At 58.7% G+C, this 20,015-nt stretch overlaps 2 protein-coding genes across 16 annotated transcripts in view; both read right to left on the bottom strand.

The window, feature by feature from the left end:
- The window catches only part of LOC116579282 (leukocyte immunoglobulin-like receptor subfamily A member 6), a 355,647-nt gene that overhangs the window by 173,359 nt on the left and 162,273 nt on the right, over positions 1-20,015 (bottom strand). The window lies entirely within an intron of this gene.
- Positions 2,421-18,387, bottom strand: TTYH1 (tweety family member 1). Of its 4 annotated transcripts, XM_032324476.1 has the most exons (14): positions 18,142-18,386; positions 14,020-14,198; positions 11,950-12,061; positions 11,009-11,229; positions 8,768-8,863; positions 7,453-7,525; positions 7,008-7,083; positions 6,434-6,489; positions 6,173-6,265; positions 5,918-6,010; positions 3,245-3,387; positions 3,071-3,116; positions 2,902-2,982; positions 2,421-2,779 (listed from the first exon to the last, which is right to left on the bottom strand). In XM_032324476.1, the coding sequence occupies exons 1-13, from the start codon at positions 18,265-18,267 to the stop codon at positions 2,944-2,946; spliced, it is 1,353 nt and encodes a 450-aa protein (XP_032180367.1). In that variant the 5' UTR covers positions 18,268-18,386; the 3' UTR covers positions 2,421-2,779; positions 2,902-2,943. The 4 variants fall into 4 exon arrangements, with proteins under 4 accessions (XP_032180367.1, XP_032180366.1, XP_032180368.1 ...); XM_032324475.1 differs by lacking the exon at positions 3,071-3,116; XM_032324477.1 differs by lacking the exons at positions 3,071-3,116; positions 5,918-6,010 and having other exon boundaries at positions 18,142-18,387.

Here is a 20,015-nt window from a genome sequence, read left to right as displayed (position 1 = left end):
CTGCATTTGGTATCTTTACTTTCCACCATTATATTTAAGGTGGGTTTCTGGTACGTAGTGTGTAATAGCGTGTAGCGGGATCTTTGTTTTCATCCAAGCTAACAGCCTCTGCCTTTTGAAAGAGCTGTTTATAACTGTACTTTTAATGTGACTTTTGGTATGATCACATGTAAATCTATTGTCTTGCTGTTGGGTTTCTCTCTGTCCCATCTTGGTTTCCCTTTTCCCCTTTCTTGCCTTCTGGATTGAGATTTTTTTTTTTAAGTCTTATTTTTTGAGCAGTTTTAGGTGGGGTCTTTGAGAGGTGTTCTGCCTCCATTCCACTCGGCAGCCCTGCAGCCGGACTTGGGACCACGGGCAGTGGCCATATCCAGGGCTCAGCTCGATGTCTTCAATGTCAAGTTTCACTCTCCTCCCTGGCCTGATGCTGAGTCTTGAGTGCCATTGTTTCACCTATTTTGTCTGGACTTTAGGTGGTTTCAGGAAGGAGAGCAAAACTAGTCCCTGCTCCTCCCACCTTGGTTGAAAGTGAGAAGTCCTCATATGTATGATTTTTAAATAAAAGTCGGTTTCCCTTTTGTACAGGTCATGCAAAATGTTCTTTTTTGGTTAAAGCTTCCTGGTTAAAGATCAGTGCCAGGCCTGTTGGCAGGAAGTCAGGTGGCCTGAATCTTAGGGTGCTCTTGGAATATCCCGACGCATCTGCTTTAGCTTGTGGACAAGGACTCAGGGTCACTAGAGGGCAGCGTGTGAGATCACTGTGGCCAGAATGGCGGTGGGCCAGCCCAGGGTCTAACAGCTCAGCCAGCAGCAGTCCAGGGGAGAAAGTCCGCACACGGCCCCCAGAACCCCTCTCTGGCACCTGCGGGCGATTTCTCCCTCCCACCTTCAGGCTACTCCACACGGAAAGCTTCGTTGAGCACTCCTTGCAGTGCGCAAGACAAAGACAATTAGGAAGAATGAGACCAGCTGCCCCGTGGCATGTGTCCTGCAAGGGCCTGACGTCTGGCACTCTGGGCTACCAAGTTCTGACCTGAAACCCTGGTGTACGGGTTTGAGCTTCGGCTTGCTTCTGTTCTGGGAAGCAGCGTGGTTTGTGTCCCACACCGTATGCTACGCTGATGGCACTTGGAAGTCACCCCATCAGTGTTTCCCGAGGGGAGACGCCACACTAGGCAGGGGCGTAATCTGTTTCCACAGCCCAGCGAGTTCAGGGAGACTTGTGGTCTAGGAGAATCTCAGAGGAGGGCCTGGGGAGCCTCTTATGTTGCCACCCCCTTCCCTCCCCCGCCAGTGGGGGTGGGCTGAGCTTCCACTGCCCATAGCCATCTGGTGGTGAGCAGCAGTCAGGGCCCTTAGTCATGGCCCTGCATTTGTCCACTGTGCTGCCACCGTCTGTCACCCCCAGATCACCTAGGCTGTCCCTGGAAATCCCGAACCCGAGAGCCATCGTGGTCTGGAGAGCCCTGCCACGCGGATGGGACCCGGCCTCTCTCTGTGGCCTTCGGCTCCGAGTTCACAGCCCTTGATACACATCCTGAGGTTCCATTTCCGTGAAATGAATCCCCAGAGTAGAATGGCCTGGCCGGGGGGTGACACGTGAGCAGACTTGTCCCAGCATCTGGAGCCACAGCCCAGGCTGGCCTGGGTGGTTCCAGCGCTGCTCTGGTGTCTCACCGCAGCGGTGGAAGAAAAGCGTCCCTCCTCAGTTCACTCTGCACTTCCTCCTCGTCAGGATTGGGACACCAGCCCTTGGGGGCTGACTTCATCAAAAGGGCATCACAGTTGCTTATTTCCAAGTTATGTTGTCCTATTCTTAGTTTACAGAAGCTGCATAGTTTATGTAGTAATAAAATCCCATTTTTCTGCCGTACAAATCAGCTTTTCCCAAGACTACCGATTTGCCTCCTGGCTTTTTAGTTCCACAACTTGTCAAATGAATTACCTTTTCTTTGCCAGCTTTGGGGTATCTTGCTGGAAACACCCCCTTTCCAGCCAAGGTACAGCATGTAGCAAGAGTCTCCTACTTCCTCTGTGCGATGTGCGCACCCCTTCCCTTGCCTACATCTGGATTTTCACCTGCCTTGTGTATAGAACGTTTTCTTCCAGAAGAGACCAGCTGTGTCTGCCAAACTTTGAAACTGCACAGCCTTTCACTGACTTGACATCTGTCTTCTGTCTCACACACACACACACTCACAAATTGAGAGTTCTTCCTGGGTCAGGACATATGTCCTGCTTTTAGAATCAGGCAAAAAAGTCTTATAATTTTAACAACAATAGAACAAACAAAAAACCAGCGTCTTTGGAAATGCCTGGCAGCCTGGAGGTTGCGGGGTGGTGGGGGGGGGAGTCAGGGGGTCTCCCTGGCCCCAACCAGGGGGCCAGAGCAGGGAGAAGACAAATAAGGACCCAGCTGCTTGTAAAATAAAGTTTTCCCTTTTATTTCAAATCAACCCATTCCCAAGTTAGTGCTGCAAGTTGGGATGACGGCCCTAAGCCTCCAGGTGTGGCAGGGGCGGGGGCACTCACGTCCCTTCAAGGATGGGCCTGGTGGCCAGGGATGAGGCTTGGGGGACTGGCTGGCTAGCTGCCCCCTCCCTGATAGCCCCAGGGCCCACCCTGCCCCCTCGATGACTCACAGGGGCAAGGGTGTACAGGAGAAGGGGCAGGGCAGGGAGGCAGTCCCGTGTGGCTGTCCGTGGCCAGAGGTGCTGTTAGAGCTGAGAGCACCATCAGGCTGGGTTAGTGGGGTCTCCTCCGGCAGCCAGGGAAGGAACTGCAAGGAGATCAGATAGTGCCACATGCAGGTGGGCAGGGCCACCCCCCTGCCCAGAAGGAGGGTGAGGTGAGCAGGGCTGGCTGGTGGGGGGGAGCCAGGGCGTAGCTCTGGGAGCTCACCGGGGTGGGGGCCCAGTCTCCAGTCTGGCAGGGAAGAGGGGCTCAGATAGATGACTGCCACTGCACGAAGCGCTTGGATTCCTGTGGGGAGATGGGAGGGGGCATGGAGGGGACCTCGCTTCGTAGCACAGGCCCCCAGCCTCTGCCCTCAGGCCAGTGAATCCAGTACCTGAGGGTTGAAAGGGTCGTCATCATCTGTGTCATCATAGTCGTCACTGGGGGACGAGGGGAGTGGCAGAGAAGCAGGATGGGGGATCCATCAGGAGGCTCCCCCCCAAGCAGGAGCCCAGGGGTCCGCCCTGCACGGCCTCCCCCAGGACCATGCCCTCCCTCCCCTCCTGACCTGGGCGGGAAGAGAGCCCAGGCACGGGGCAGGCTGCAGAGGGCAGTGGCCAGGGCCCCCGCAGACAGCAGGGAGAAGAGCAGCAGGAAGAGCAGGCCTTCCAGGGCATCCTCACACAGGCCCCGCAGGGCAGCGCCGTAATCCTGGGGTGGGCGGGGGAGGGTGTCAGCAGGCACGCCCCCCCCACCCCTGGCTGTGCCTCCGTATAAGCACACAGGCAGTGCTCCAACCACTGTCATTACTACACCTGCAGACGTAAACCCAAATCTTGGCCCCCTCTCCACCCTACCCCCAGCCACCACGCCACCTCAGCTTCGGTCCAGTGTGGGGCTTCTGACATCGTGAGCCCCACGATTCTCCGTGGTGGGGTGTCCCGCACCAGTAGGATGTTGAGTAGCTTCCCTGGGCCCTGCTCCCTATCTGCCAGGAGCACCCCCACTCTGCCTGTGACCACCACTGCCACATGCCCCCCAGGAGCAACATCTCCGGCTTAGAACACTGCTTGGAAGAACCCCCGCCCCCAACTTAGAATTGCACCTTGCACATAACACACTCTCGGGAAATGTTGGCAGCCCCTTTCATCATGTCTGGAATCGAGCTGAGTTGTTTCCTGAATGCCCAGCCATCATTCACCCCACAGAGTAGCCAAGGGCCTGCTCGTGCCAGGTGTGGCTCCCAGTCCCAGGGACACTTGAGTAACCATGCTTCGGAAGGTCATTTCAGGTGACCGTAAACTGAGAGGGGACCAGAAGGCAGGACTGGACCCCAACAGCAGAGACCACCCTTGACATGAAGAAACCACGGGCTCTAGGCCCTGGAGCGGTTTAAGGGCTGCTGTGGGCCAGTGCAGAGAGGGTGGTGCAAGGGCCTGAGCCTGGGACCAGCCCGGGAGGGGCGGGAGGGGCGAAGCTAGACTTTAATCCGTGAGCTGGGGAGTCACTGGAGGGTTTTAGTGGGGAAAGAATTTGATCGGATTGTGGGAGAGAGGCTCACCCAGCTGCTGGCTGTTGGGAGGACAGATGGGGGTGGCAAGCAGGGGGACAGGGAAAATGCTCCATGGCTCCTGGGTGGGAGGTGAGGAGGGTGACCAGGGTAGAAGCAGTGGCAGAGGGAGCCGTGCTCTGAGTCCAGATGGGCTTCAGGCGGCAGAGCTTGCCTGGGGAGTGGGTGTGGGAGGTGGGGACAGACGGCAAAAGGGATGATCCTAGGTTTCCAGCTTGAGCCCCTGGGGCGGGGGGGTGGAAGCTGTGTCTGGTACTGTGCCAGTGAAACCCAAGCCGGGGCATGGGACCCAAGTCAGAGCAATGGCGCATTCTCTTTTTACTGTTTCAGGCACCTAGACCATGTCCTTTCATGCTCCTCCTAGCCCTGCAAGGCAGAGATCTGGGCCCCCTCACATTGCTGCCTTTTGTGGGCAGAAAGTTGAAGCCCAGAGAGGGCAAGCCACTTGCCCAGAGTCACACAACCTGGAAGGGGTAGAGCTGGATTAGAGCCAAATCTGTCAGGCTCCAGAGACACCTTCCCACCACTTTATCCCTGATGTCCCTCAATCCTGGATGTATTATGTGGGAACGCTGAAGCCCAGAGAGGGGAAACAGGGGCCCAGAGTCACGGGGTGCACAAGTAGAGGGTGAGACTGACCCACTCTCCACCCTCCCTCCCTTCCCTCTGTCCACAGTGAACCTTGGGAAGTGCGATCCAGACCAGGGTCAGCCCGGACCGGAGAGAAATTTGTGGGCCTCAGTTTACCCTTGAACGAAAGAGCAGGGTTGCCTTCTGGAGTCCTGCAGCTCACGTACTCAGCAATTCTGAGTGTTGATTCCTTGCCCCTCCCTCACCGCCACTGCCCCCGTGCTGCAGTGCCAATCTGAGACGCTCTGGGGACAGTGGGAGCTGTGGAAGGGGTGCGGATCCCAGCAAGGGCCAAGTCAGGTCGGTGCTGTGGGACAGATGGGTCCCTCTGATGCAGTCGCCAGATCAAAGGCAGGATGCCCAACCACAAAAAATATTTAGTACAGACATGTCCCCACTATGGCGTGGGACCTACCTACAGGAAAGAGTTATCTGTTGTTTGCAAAATCTGGCAGTCCTGTTGGAGAGCCACTGGGAGGACAGACTAGAGGGGGGATGAGGCATGGGTGCTCCCCTGGGGGGAAAGACTAGGCCTGGGGGGCAGCAGGCCCTGGGAATGGGGGTGGGGTGAGGAAGCCAAGGGATGACCCTGGATGACTGCCTGGCAGCGGAGGCTCACGGTGCGGTGCCGTGATGACAGCATTTCCTTCAGAGGGCATGACGAACCAAGGGCTCAGGTGTGTCCCACTTGTGCCGCATCTAGTAAAGCCGGGCGCAGTGAGTCACTCTAACAGACTGTGGCCCCTGGGCCGGAGGTGAGGAGCCCAGGCTGTCGGGCCCCAGAATTCAAGAAGCTGCCAGGGCTCCAGAAGAGAGACGAGTGGGGGAGGGGGGAGGGGAGAGGGGGAGAGGGGCAAGGGGGTGGGTGGCAGCAGGGTGGGGCGGGGAAGGAGCCTATGAGAGAGGGCTGGCGGAGCAAGCGAAGGTGACGTCAGAAGGACAGACGGGGGTGGCGGGGCGGTAGAGAGCAGCTCTACGGCAGGTGAGAGAAACGCAGGGATGTCTCGGGCGCCCTGGAAGAATTTGGGGGACGGGGCGCACCTTGTGCAGGCCGCGGCAGTGCAGCAGCGCCACCAGCTGGTGGAAGTTTCCTTCCGTCACATTCAGCGTCTCCTCCAAGGACAGCAGAGGCTTCTGCGCGGGACGGGAGGGTCACCCCACCTGCTCCTCCGGACCACACAGGGCCGGGCTCCGCCCACCTCAGCGAGCTCCGCCCACAGGCCTCGGGCCCCGCCTACAGCCTCCCCACCACTTCCGGTCCGAGTCCGGGTGTTGAGGGAGAGCCCGGCTGCCCACCTGCGCAGAAGGGAACTGGGGGACAGCTTCCCGCTCGAGGCCCTGCAGCTGGGAGTGGATGTTGGCCAGAGCTCGCTGCGACAGAGTCAGCCTCTGCGGGAAGACAGGGGGAGGGCCAGGTAGTGGCCGCCCCCAGCCCACTCTCCTCCCGGAGGACACAGGACTGGGGGCTCCGGGGGTCCCCGCAGCCTACCCCAGGACCTGCAGTCCCCGCCCCAGCCCGCCCTCCTCCACCCCCGCTCCCTTGCCCGCTCCCCTAACCTGCTGAAAGGGGTTGGAGACCGCCTGGTTGCAGAGGAAGTAATAGCTCAGGATGTCTGAAGTGGGAGGAAAAGAGGAGACACCCATGAGCCTGGGTACCCGCCGCCGCCCGCCCGCCCCCCCCCCCCCGCACCACCCCCCCCCCCCGCCCCGCGAAGCTGGGAAGGGGCAGGGCCCTGCCTTCCCACCCTCAGGACGGGGGGGGGCCGCTCCCCAGCCCAGGGGCCTCCTGTGGTGCCCGCCGCCTGGCCTTCAGGGACAAGCTACCTACACCGTTCCATCACTTCTGCTCCAACCACAGCCCAAAACTGGAGGGTCTCCACACTCCCTGCAAACCCCTGCTTCTACTGTCCTGCCCTTGACTAAATTGTGCGCATTCCTGGCCAAATCCTCCTGTTCCTGGGGAGGGACTCCCAGCCAGCTTTGTCTCCTGACCGCTCTCCCCGAAGTCCAGCATCTGTATTCCTGTCTCTTTCCCAGGCCAGCAGGAGAGGTGCTGAGAGCTTCTGAGACCGGGCACCCACCCCGCCCGAGGGCCTGAGGAGTCAGGGTCTGCGGGTGTTGATTGGGTCACCTGAACTGAGCCCAGTTTCCTCCTGGGTCAGGTTCAGGATGTAGGTGTCAGGACTGGAGCAGAAGTCACTGAGGCCCTGAGGGAGGCAGGGAGAGGGGGGGCTTGGACCAGACACTGCTCCAATTCCATACTCCCACAGAACGGGGTGTCTGGCTTACCACACCAGCCCCCACCATTCCTGGGGAGCCAAAAGTCCAGGCCCCCAGTCCCCCCATCTCAGACCCAGGGGTCCAGACCCCCAGCCCCTCCTCCCTCAGACCCAGGAATCTGGGCCTCCAGCCCCTCCTCCCTCAGACCCAGGAGTCCAGGCCCCCAGCCCCCTCTTCCCTTAGGACCCAAGTGTCTAAGTCTCCAGCTTCTAGGCCTCAGAACATGTGATCCTGGCTCCAAGTCCTTCCCCTCAGGACCTGCCCTGAGACCCAGGGGCCTGGCCTCCAGCACTCACCACAGCTGTAGCTGCCTCCAGCCCCATGGAGCCCCAACTCAGGACAAGAACCAGGAGACTCATCACTGTCATCCTATAAAGGGGTAAAGGACAGGTTTGCAGTTCTGGGGTTCTTAATTTCCCTGCCTCATCTCTTCCCTTCCTCCACCCCAAATCCCATCACAGCCCCATCCCTCCTTCCCTACCAACCTCTGGAGCCTCGAGGATCAAAATTAAGGGCAGAGAAACTGGAGGGCGGGGGGGAGGACGGGAGTGCAGGTAGTAGACCTGTGACCATTCATAGCAAACTGAACATCTGGTCTCTCCCCGGGAGTGAGGGGGAGGACAGTGAGAAGAGGGCCCTGGGCTGGCAAGCCAGCAGCCCAGATCCCAGCCCAGCTCTGCCCCCGCCTTGCTCTGGGATTCTGGGAGAGCTGCTGCCCACTTCTGGGCTCTGCTTCCTGGCTTTGCATCCGCAGCAGCCCAGCGGTCCCAGCATGTCTCCCAGCTTGGAGCATGGCCTCGTCGGCTTCCTGAGCCAGCCACACCTTTCCTCCAAGACCTGGCTGCCACCAGGGCTGGAACTTCAGCCTGGTTTTTCTCTGGGGAGGGGTCCAGAGGTGAGGGTCAGCACTGGAGGGTGCTCACCACCTCTCAGCCTCAGGGGGAGCCTGCAGGGCACAGCAGGACTTCTCACCCAGGGGAGTGTGGAGACGGGGGAGCACCAGCAGGACCCCCAGAGGCAGCAAGGATTCAGGGGTTCTTCTACATGGGATGGACTGGCCTGAGCCGGAAACCAGCTCTAGCTCTTCCTGGCTGTGTGGCCCAGGGCAAGTGGCCCAACCTCTCTGAGCCCCTCTCTCCGTGTTAATGGGGCGAAGGGTCAGAGCGAGGGTTCCAAAACAGGGCTGGCCACACGGAACAAGCCGTTAAGTAAGGATGTGGTCTTGAGTTTCCCTGAGCCCCATAAGGGCCATGCAGCCTCAGAGGTGGAAGCCCTCTGCCTGCAGTACCCCTCTGCAAGTCAGGTGCCTGAGGGGTCCCTCCCTCATGGAGCTGTGTGTGCACGGCCATCGGGGGAAGTCAGAAACCGCCCCATCCTCAGCGCAAACGTTATATCATTTTCCCTAGGATTATGGAGCTCTTTGCTTGCGTTGGGGCCTGTGCTCCCTGCTCTGCCGGCCCGGCCTGCTCTAGGTCTGGTGTCTTGGCAGCTGCTGGCCCAGCCCAGGACCTCCCTGGAAGTTTGTGGGATGAGGGAAGGAGGGCAGTGTCCCTCCTGCCAGAGCTCTGCGGGAGGGAAAGCGGAGGCCACTCGGAGGGCACCTGGACTTACACGATCACCAGCCACTTGCTCTGCTTTGCCAGGCCCAGGAGGGTGAAGAGACAGACCAGCAGCTCCAGGAGCAGCAGGAGAACATAGGCCAGCCACCTGGAGAAGGGACGAGGGCCACTGAGCAGCAGATCTGGCCCTCCGGACCCAGGCTGCCCGACTGGAGCCCGGCAGAGGGGGATGGCCCCCCACATTCATGCTCTTGTCCCCAGGCCACAGCCGGCTCCCTGTGAAGCAGGTGCACTGGGAGGCCAGCCACTGTGGCCCTTCAGAGCTCAGGTGCCGGGGGCCAGGCGCCTCCCCAGCTGGACCACACACAGGCCCTGTCACCGGGCACGAGCCACTGGTGTCCCCCAGCGCCACCTGCCAAGGCACCTGCAGAGTGAAGTGAGCAGTTCCTGGGCATGGGCTGAGTGTCCTGTGGTGTGCCCTGGGGCTGGGCGCCAGCCTCTCCACTTCCTACCTGTGGGCAACCTTGTTTCGGGGGCTTTACCTTTGTGCCTCGGTTTCCCCACCTGTAACGCTGGGGAGAACAGTAGCGCCCACTCTGAGAGGGAGTTGTGAGGCTAAGGTGCGTGAACTTAGAAGGGTGCCGGGTACACAGACGGCCTGAAACTCCAGCTGGACGCTCACTCAGGGAGCTTCCAACAGTTGGTGTGTGTTAACGACTGATTCCCTCTGCTCGGAGGGCTGGCACGGCGGAGGCGTTCTGGAAATCACTGCTCAGGCCGGGTAAGTGCCCCTGGGTGTGCCCCAGCTGGGCCCCGGCTGGGCCCCCACCGGCCGGGTACCCCACAGCTGTGCCCATCTGAGACACCTGAGCAGCTAGTGGACCCTGCTTTCCTGGGGTTGAGCTGGGCTGCGTGGCTCAGGGAGACCTGCAGGCCTTTGCTCCCAGCATCCCCACCCCGCACCCCAGCTTCACTCTCTCTTCTTCCATCAGGGGCAGCCCACCCTTCTGCACTAAGCCGCTGTGCATGCCTGGTCTCGGTCTCTGGGAACTCGGCCAGGAAGCTCTCCCTCTGGGGGCTCCAGTAACCTTGCAGGAAACGGGCCACCTTCCCTGAGGGAGGACTCCCAGGGCCAGGCTCTCACACTGGAACTTCCAGCGACCTTTCCTGTTGGGGGTGGGTCTGCCTCAACCCTCTGCTGCCTGGGGCCCCTGGAGGTGGGCTGAGGCCTGACCCAAGGATGGCCTAGCCAAAGCGCAGAACCTGGACTCCCTGGGACCCAGGCTTGTCTGATGCCCCACGGGGGCGTCCTTGTCACGGACTGCTTCATTCCTGGGGGCCTTCCACCCTGGAGCACAGAAGCCAGGACTCCATCTCTTGCCTCTGTCCCCACACCTGGGCTGGGCCCCCAGAGAGAGTCAAATAAACAGGAGACCTCATTCCCAGCAGCCAAAGCAATGAGGACTTCATCCTATGGGCTGCTGGCAAGGGCGGCCACCCCAGATAGCCACATAATGTGTCCCTCTTTCACACACCACCTCTCAACGCAGCCTCCCCATGGCCGCCCCATACTCACATCCCCCACCCCCGCCAGGGCCACAGGCAGACTGCCAGCCTCTGTCCCCAGCCCGTTCCCCTCCCTTGCTTCACTTTTCTCCAGAGCTCTTACCACCCACCCCTCACAGGCGTTCGTTTATTACTGGGCCCCTTACTGGAAGATGAGCTGGAACTGGTGTCTGTTTTGTTCACTGCCCTGTCTTATAAAAACGTACATCTTACACACACCTGTATGGTGCGTACCAGTCACTGTTGTAAGCACTTAAAAGGCACGGACTCCTCTGATCTTCAACAATCCAACCCATCACTCCCACTTTACAGATCGGGACATCAAGGGCTCAGAAAAGGTAACCAGTCCCACAGCCCCAGAGTGGCCACCTGGCTTCAGAGCTCATGTTCCTAACCCCCGGGCACCCCTCTCTCTCACCAGAAGGTGCTAGATAAACATCTGTTGAGGGGATGCACGCGTCAGATGGATGACTGAGGGGAGAGCGACTGAGTGGGAGATGCAAGGATGTGAGCGGGGCGTGGCTCAGCCCGGGCACTGGGACACTCAGGACAGGCCATCCTTTGCTGGGGGCCATCTTGTGCATGGCAGGATGCGTCTCTGGTCCCCACCTACCAGGTGTGAGTAGCGCCCCCTCGCGAGCTGCGATGACCAGACAAGTGTCCCCAAACACTGCCCCATGGCCACCTGGATGCAGAGTCACCCGGGGTGAGAACCCCCATCACCCACCTGTACTCCTCCACAAAGGACACATCTTCAGCCACTTGCAGGGGGCTCAAGGGCACGCCCCTCCAGAAGGCTAGCTCCTGGAGCTGCTGGGCCACCGCCTCTGCCTGCCGCCGAGCCCCACGGGCGGCAGCCACCAGTTCCGTACGCTGAGCCAGCACTTCCTCCAGGGTGGTCAGCTCTGTCCTCACGGCCTCACCCAGCCTCTCCACTGTCTCTGACACCTGCGTGCAGGGGGGAGTCTGGGGTCAGAGGCAGGCATGCCCTGGAGAGGCGGGTGTTGGGGTGGAGTAGTTGTGGCAGGTGTCTGAGATCTGGGGACTAGGACATCTGTGGAAGATGTTCTGTGGCTCCCATCAGGAGCCCTGAGGGTCAGTGGCTTGGGTCCCAGGTAAGACTAAGGCCCCAGAACTGTAATTACGCCTGAGCATTTGAGTCTAAAGTTGGCATCTGTCTGTCTGGGTCTGAGGTCCTAAGTCCGGATTCCATGGTCCAGGGTCTGCCCTGGACACGAAATTTGAAGTCTGAGGGCAGCCTGGGTCTCAGCTCTGGATCTGGAACCCTGGGCCTGGGGAATGGGAGCAAGGCCCCTTGTCAGAGTCCTGGGTCTCAGCACTGAAGTCCCTGAGCTTACGTTTAGGGCACAGATTGGGTCTGGGGGCCTGGATCTAACCTGAGGGCAGGGGTCCAGGGCTGAGACTAAGTGTGAATTGGGGTCTAGAATTGAGCCGCATGTTCCAGATCCAGGTGGAGGGTCTGAGGTTGCCAAGTGTAAGGTCCTGGCTGCAGGCAGGGCTGGAGGTGGGGCGTATAGTCTGAGGTCAGAGTCTGGGGTCGTAAGTCTCAGGTGTGGGGTCTGGACTCTGAGTTTGGGTCCCATTTCTCTGGGAGGTGGAACGAGTCTGGGTGCGGGTCTGGGGTCTGGCCGGTGCCTGGCCCCTCACCAGGTGGTCTATGGCGCTGAGCGTATGGTTGGCATGCAGCAGTGCGGAGCTGAGCTGGGACACCCCATCACTGGTCTCGCTGTTGCCATAGAAACCGATGCCAATGCCGGCGCTGAGAGGGGGAGGGACGGGAAATCACAACCCGTCCTGGGACCCTGGGGCCGCGTCCCCCCAACCTCCTCACACCCAATCCTCTCTCCCACCCCCACCCCCTTGGTCCAGCCCGTCGTGGGAAAGGAACGTCTCCAGCCCGGCCCCCACCGGTTGCCAAGGTAACGGGAAGCCCCCCTCCCCCGCCCTAGGGACGTCATTGTGATGCTAATGGTGGGTGGAGGGGCGGGGCGGGGGGGGCCGGATTTAACCCGCACCTTACTGGAGCGGAACCCCTGTCACGCCCAGCCCCAGGAGAAGCCCTCCCCCCACGATTGTCGGCCCATACCCAACCCTCCATCCCTTCCTCAAGCATCCCAAGTCTTCAGCACCGGTCCCTTGAGGATGCCGCTGCCCCCTCCCCGCCTCCTGGGGCTTCCTAGGACCGCTGGTCCCCAGTCATCATCTCCGGGGGGGCCCTTGGGTCTGGAGCTCCCCTGGGTCTGGAGCTCTCCGCCTTCCCCCGCCCCCAGGACCCAAGCGTCTGGCCAGCTGAGAGCGAAGCAAGGGAATGTGGGCCGATGGGCCAGAAGCCTGAGCCCCCGCCCCTCGCGGCCGGCACACAGAGCTCCATTGTGGGGTCTGAATGTGGGCCCATCCCCCCAACCCGCAAGAGTGTCCCTCCGCGGAGGGGCCAGGCCCGACTCGGCGGAGGGAGCCGGACGCCCTCACAGTTCCCAGCGCCGGCCACCGCCCCCCCCACACACACACTTAACCCTGGGCTCCCACGCCCGCCCTGGCGCCCCCGCCCATTGTTCCCGGCGGGACAAAGCTGCTCTTGTTCCCAGGCCGCTGGGGGCCGGCCGTGTCTCTCCCCCACAGGGCCTTTGTCCACCACCCTCGCCCACCCCCGGCCCCAGTCAGGAGAGCCCGAAGAGGAAGCATTTGGGATCTAGGACGCCCTGCTCTCCCCCACCACCACAGACACCCCCAAACACACAGTGCTGCTCCCCGCAGGGAGGCAGTGGGGGTAGGGCCCAGCCTGGCACTCCCCCAGACCCCCCCCAGATCCGGGGCGGGTCTCTCTGGGATCCCAGCGTCCTGATCTGTGCAATAGGACTCCTGCGCTGCTGGGGGTGGCCTGACAGGGAGAGCTGGGCTTGGAGCCGGCTCTTGGTAAATGGTGAGCTGGCGTGTCCTCAAGTGCTCCCTCCTCTCTAACCCCCAGTGCCCACCCGCTGCACAGAACCCCCTAGCCCCCTCCCGGGCTCTGAGAGGGGCTTGCGGGTCTGAATCTCCACTGGCCACTTGGGCGAAGGGACCTTGAAAAATTGCTTCGTCCCTCTCCCCAAGACTTGCCCAGGGTTAGTGGGAAGGAGTTAGACCAGCTCAGGTCTGGACTCCCAGCTCTGCTCCGGGACCACAAACACTACTTTGCTGTCTGTCTCCTTGACTGGAACATCAGCTCCAGGAGGGCAAGAACCTCGCCTGGCCAGTTCAGTATCTTCCCGCACAGAGTAGATCCGCAAGAAATAGTTGTGGAATGAATGAATGAGCGAGTGAGTTAATGAATGATACCAAGCGTTACTGCTCCCCTAGTAGGACTGTGGTCCAGGCTCTGTACCTTCTCTCATTTAATACCACCGCAACTAAGAAGAGGAGGTGGGTATTACTATAATGTCCATTTCAGAGACATGGAAACTGAGTCCTGGAGCAACTGACTCCACCACTCCCCTAGCTGCGCATCACTTCAGTGACAAAGCCACCAAACCCTAGCTCTTAACCCCTACCCACTCCTGCCAGCCTGATTGCCCTTAGGAAGTCCCTCCTCTTCTTGAAACTCAGTCTGTCCATCCACGAAATGGGAGCAGCTCTTCCCGCGGCAAGGCTGAGGTGGGATTCTAGGGCACTCGCAGGAAGACCAGCCAGGATTGTGGGGAGCCCCGTCCCCACTCCCCACCCACCCTGGGGCCCCATTACCAGCCGACGAGAAGGGCAGCGATGCAGCTCCAGGTGACACAGCCTCCCCCGGGTGGGGGGCTTTTGGCCCCGGGGGGCTCTGGGGGCCGGCAGCAGCAGAAGCGGATGAGGTAGACAGCAATGAAAATGAGGCTCAGGCCCAAGCCCAGGCCTGCCAAGGCTGCCACCAGCAACAGGGCCTGGGGAAGGGGGAGACATGAGGCCTCAGAGGGGCTCGCTGCTCCCTCCCTGCATGGCGGGAGGTCCTGAATCGGGGACTTCAGCGGAGGTGGAAGGCAGCTCTGGCTAGAAAGGGGGGCCAAGCCCAGCCTCTGGTTTCCAGGTCTGTGGGGAAAGATGCGGTCCCCAGTCCCTCCCAGGCTGGCTGCTGGGGCTCGGCAGTTTGGGGCTGGGTCACTGGAGGGAGCTTCCTACTGAGAGGCCCAAAGCTTGGAGTCCAGCTCTGCTCTGGGTGTGACCTTCAGCAGGAGCCTTCCCCTCTCTGAGACTGTGTCCTCATCATCCCAGGCATCCCCTGTGCTCCAGCCAGGCAGCTGGAACAGAGCAGCTCCCAGACACCTTCTGAGACCTGCGTCCGGAAATAGGTGGGATCAGAGGGTGGACGGGGGTGCCTGTTCCTGGAGATGGGTGTGAAGTCAGGGGTGGCAGGCTTCCTCTTCCCTCCTCCTTGCCAGTCCTCCCCACTCACTGCTCGCTCACTCCCCTGTGCTGAGCTCCGCACACCCACCGCAGTGTGAGTCTGTCACCCAGGAACTCACGGGGAGGGGGGCGTGACAGCCTCCATGACAGAGTGTGTGTGCAAGACTCAGGGATGGAGACTTGGAAACAGGGAGACACAGAGTGGGGGTCGGGGAGAGAAACAGAGGAGTGGAAAAGCAGAGATGCAGGGAAAGGAGACACAGAGACACCAAAAGCTGGGAGGGCAGAGGTGGGTGTGCGGGGTGGGGGACAGGTATGTGTCGTTGGAAAAGCCTTGCAGGACAGCAGGGCTCTCCATAAGGCAAGACTTTACAGGAGCGGCTGTGAGGCCCTGTCCCCTTCACAGGTGCCCAGAATGGGACTGGGTTTACCTTAAGCCAAACAGCAGGCAGGGACAACATCCAGAACACAGTTACCCCTCCAGACTCACTAATGCTGTTTCCTGTAAACCACAGTGTGTCTCTGCCTTTGTCCTTGCAGTGCTGGAGTGTGTGTGTGTGTGCACATCTGAAGGACACAAGTGTGGTGTGTGTGTGCAAATGACACAACTGTGTGGTATATTTTTTCCTATGGCTATGAAACTGGATGTTTTATCTTTGACTGTGTTTATCTGCCATGAGATACTACACCTGTGTGTGTGTGAGGGAGAGAGAGCGAATGAGTGTCCCTGTGGAAACACCTATGTTGACAGGTGTGAGAGTTATCTGTTGGCATTTGTGTGTTTCTGAGCATGATTCTTTAAGTCTGAGTGGTCCTCGGTGGTGTGTGTGTGTGTGTGTGTGAACATGTGTGTGTTATATATGAGTGAATGTATGTGTATATGCAAATTTGTGTATAAGAATGTGTGTATATACAAGTGAATGTGATATGTGAGTGTGTAGGAGTGTGTATGTGTGTGTGAGTGTGTGTGTGAGTGAAGATGAGAATGTGTAAATGTGTGAGTGTAAACAAGTGAGCTTGGGGTGTGTGAATGTGTGAGTGAATGAGAACAGGAATTGTGTGTGTGTTTACTATAGGTGACTGTGAGTGTGGAGTGTGTGTGAGTGTGTGAGGACAGGAATGTGTATGAATGTGTAAACGTGTCTGTGTGTGTGTGAATGTTCATGTGTACACAGTGATTGTGGGTTGTATGTATGTGTGGGGGGTGTGAATGAGAGCAGGAATTGTGTGAGTGTGAATGTGCGTTTCAGTGTGTGTGTGTGACTGTGTGTGTATACGAGTGAGTGTAGGGTATGTATATGTGACTATGTGTGCGGGGGGACAGGAATGTGTGTGCATGTGTAAACGTGTGTCTGTGTGTACACAAGTGAGTGTGGGGTGTGTGTATATGACTATGTGGGGTGTGTGTAAGTGTGTGAGTGAGGGCAAGAATTGTGTGTGAATGTGTAAATGTGTGTCAGTGTGTATACAAGTAAATGTGGGGTGTGTGAGTGTGTGAGTGAGGGCAGGAATTGTGTGTGTGAATGTGTAAACGTGTATGGATATGTGGCTGTGTTTGTGTCTACAAGTGAATGTGGGTTATGTATATGTGACTATGTGGGAGTGTGAGTGTGTGAGAAAGGAGTGTGTGTGCATATGTAAACATGTGTCAGTGTGTATATAAGTAAACGTGGGACATGCGTGTGAGTGTGAGCAGGAATTGTGCATATGTGTAAACACGTGTATGGATAAGTGACTGTGTATACAAGCGAGAATAGGGTATGTATATGTAATGATGTGTGAGTGTGTGGTGTGTGTGTGAGGACAGGGATGTGTGTGCATGTGTACGTGTGTCAGTTTGTACACAAGTGTGAGGCATGTGTATGTGACTATGCGGGGTGTGTGTGAGTGTGTGAGTGAGGACAGGAGTGTGTGTGCATGTGTAAACGTGTGTCACCGTGTATACAAGTAAACATGGGGTGTGTGTGTGGGGTGTGTGTAAGGGCAGGAATTGTGTGTGTGTGTGTGTGTGTAAACATGTGTATGGATATGTGGCTGTGTGTGTGTCTACAAGTGATTGTGTGAGTTTGTCTTCCAGCCCTGTGTCACCCAGTGCCTGACTTTTCCCAGCTGTGACCACAGCGGTGATCTTCCTGGGGGGCAGTGTCCCCTTCTGGGTCATGTGGCTCCGTGCCTGTCTCAGTGCTGTCACCCTGCCTTTTGGTTGGGGGGGCGGAGTGAGCCTCTCTGAGCGCCTGGGGCAGAGCCTGGAGCCAGCAACCTGCTGTGGCTGTGTGGGCAGGTCTCCGCTGTGAGCAGGCGTGGGTGACCAGCCCTAGAGGTCGTGACTGTGTACACCACAGGCCCTGTGCAAAGGGATGGCCGTCCCTGTTTGGTGGGAAGAGGGCAGCGTGGAGAAAGCAGGGAGGAGCTGCTGCCGACTGGTACAGCCATGACCCAAATAGCTCAGAATACAGCACACATCCCCCTCTCTGCTTTTCTGGGACCCCCCACGCGTCCTAAGCTCTCCATTCCCCAGCCCTTTATCCCAGGAGCTTCCTAGACCAGATCCAAGGGGCCTGGACCCTATAGGCAGGGCCCAGGACCCATCCAAGGGCTCCACCAGGGCTCCCAGGCACCCCCCGCCCTCGCATGCACACACTCCCCCACCCTTCCCCGGCTCAGCTAAGCCTTGCTCCTCATTAATCTCAAAGTCAAGGACTTGAATTAAACTGGGTCAGGGGACAGTTCTTTCACCCCTGTTGGAGCTGACCCAAGCTGGGCCCCCCTTCCCCAGGGACCCCTGCTTCTGCAAGGTTCCCACCCTGGCCCCACCCTCTGGACCCATTTCTGTCATCCTCTGGTCCCCAGATGGAACCTCGTTTCCACCGCCCCCCACCCGAGCACCCTGGCCACCCCCCTTCTGTCCTGGGGCTGGGGACTGGCTGCAGCTTCCTCTTCCAGCACCTCTGCCTTATCTTCCCAGCCCTGGCCCTACATCCTCTGGCCCCTTCCCCATTTCAGGTCTCAACCCTATCCTGAACTGGGGCACCCCAGCCTCTTCCTCTCCACCATTATCAGTTCCTGTCTCTGCTGAGTCCCACCTTAACTGGACACCCCGGATCCTATGAGGGGAGGAGGCATCTTTCAGGACACGGAGATTGGACCTATCGCCCTGACGACCCTAGAGGCTAGCCTCCCAGGCAGCTCTCAGAGACCCTGGACTCCAAGGCTCCCCGGTCCCATCCCTCCTCTGTGACTAAGAGGTCCAGACCCCTGGCCCTTCCTTATTTAAGGAGTCAGGGCTCTGGTCTCCCAGCGCCTGTCCCAGGGGAACCTCCAGGTATGGGAACCCCATGCTCCTCTTCCTTTCAGGTACCCCAAAGTCCGGGCTCGGCCCCCACCCCCGGAGAACACAGGAATCTGTCACCTTTCTCCCTCGGGACCCATAAGCTCTGGCTCCCCCCTCTGCTCCCGCCCCCACGACCCCGCACCCGCTCCCACCTGCTGGTATTCTTGCTCTTGGGGCGAGAAACCGCTGGGTACCGGGCGGAGCTGGAAGTCGGCGCGGGGCAGCTGGTGAAGCAGATGCACCCAAGCGGAGGGTCGGTAGCCCGGGGGCGCCCCCATAGCCCCCGGGGAGGGCGCAGCGGGGCCGACGCCGGGGCTGCGGGAGCCTCGGCAGTGGAGCGGGGCGCGGGCGGAGCGGGGTCTGGCGGGGCTCAGGGGAGAGGAGCAGGGGGAGGAAGAGGGTGGGGGGCGGAGATTGGGGGAGGAGGGGGGAGGCGCGGGCCAGACGGGGACGGTGCTGCCTCTGGTGGCTGCCGGGGGGACTGCCAGCGGGCCCCCAGCGCTCCGCCCCTCGGTGACGGCTCCCACCTGCGGCCGGCGCAGGTACCACGCTGTCCAGCGACATCACTGTCCAAATGGGGCCGCTCATACCATGCAATCATCCTAGAGCAGCATAAGGTTCCCTTATCTCTAGGAAGAACCTTTACGTCTGTGCAGAGGTCACTAAATATTTGCATAGCACTTTACAAATAACGGTTAGTTACATCAATTAAAAAAAAAACCTCACTTCTGTGTGTAAGCGTCCTTTCATCTATAAAGGCTGTCATTTGGGTAAAACCCCCACCTTTTAAAATCTGCATAAGAAGACAGCTTCTATACACAAACCTTCCTATGTGTGCAGACCACTCCAGGTTGTAAGCCTGCATACCGGCGTTAAGGACCCCTCACACCTGCATAAGGACCCCTTCCACCCCAAGAAGAACCCCGCTCATCTATCTAGGAATAGGAACCCCTCATATCTTTATAAGAATGCCTGCCATGGGCTTAAGAACCTCTCCAGACTCTTTAAGGATTACTTCAATGTACATAAGGATCTCCCTGCTTCTTGCCATTCACTTTACAGTTCACAGAGTATTTTTCCCAGCTGCTGTCTATAGTGAGTCTCACAGGAGCCCACTGAACCACACTGATTCATGGAAAAGTAGAGACCCTTGGAGGGGACCCAGCTATTTGACATCACCCCCTGGGCAGTCACTGTTGAAGCTAAAACTAAGGTTCCTGGGAATCTGACCCAGGGATCCTTCCCACCTTTGTGGAACTAGGCTAGACTTTGCCACCTGGGATCCCCACACCTGGCCTCTCCTAGAAGGTTAATACTCCACCTTTCTCATCCCAATATTGTGCCCCAGACTGGTAAGAAAGGGCTGGGGATAGCAGTTGCCCATCCCATTGCTAGGAGAAAAATAATGATAGTAATGGTGATGATGATGGTGATAGTCACAAGATGATGGTGGTGATGATGGTAATGGAGCTGATGGTGATTGTGATGGAGATGGTGGTGATGGTGATGATGAAGAAGATGGTGGTGGTGATGATGGAGGTGGTAGTCATGATGATGGTGGTGATGGTGGTAATGGAGATGAGGAAGACAGTGGTGGTGATGATGGTGGTGATGGTGATGGAGATGGGTAGTGATGGTGATGGTGATGGAAATGGTGGTGATGCTGATGGTGAGGAAGATGGTGGTGGTGATGATGGTGGTGATAGTCATGATGATGGTGGTGATGGTGATGGTAATGGAGATGATGGTGATGGTGATGGAGATGGTGGTGACGGTGATGATGAGGAAGATGGGGGTGGTCATGATGGTGGTGATAGTCATGATGATGGTGGTGATGGTGATGGTAATGGAGATGATGGTGATAGTGATGGAGATGGTGGTGGAGGAGATGATGGTGATGGTGATGGAGATGGTGGTGATGGTGATGATGAGGAAGATGGGGGTTGTGATGATGGTGGTGATAGTCATGATGATGGTGGTGATGGTGATGGTAATTGAGATGATGGTGATGGAGATGGTGGTGGAG

This window comes from Mustela erminea, chromosome 19 (assembly GCF_009829155.1).
Source record: "Mustela erminea isolate mMusErm1 chromosome 19, mMusErm1.Pri, whole genome shotgun sequence".
NCBI lineage: Eukaryota > Metazoa > Chordata > Mammalia > Carnivora > Mustelidae > Mustela > Mustela erminea.
This window is presented reverse-complemented; position numbering and strand designations above follow the sequence as displayed.

Coding starts and splice junctions, on each gene's coding strand:
- TTYH1 (XM_032324475.1), bottom strand. CDS start 18,267: ATGGGGGCGCCCCCGGGCTACCGACCCTCCGCTTGGGTGCATCTGCTT. Junction 7,526..8,767: donor AGCAAGTGGCTGGTGATCGT/GTAAGTCCAGGT, acceptor ACCCCTTTATAG/GATGACAGTGATGAGTCTCC. Junction 2,983..3,244: donor TGGGCTCTCTTCCCGCCCAG/GTCAGGAGGGGA, acceptor ATCTCCCCACAG/GAATCCAAGCGCTTCGTGCA.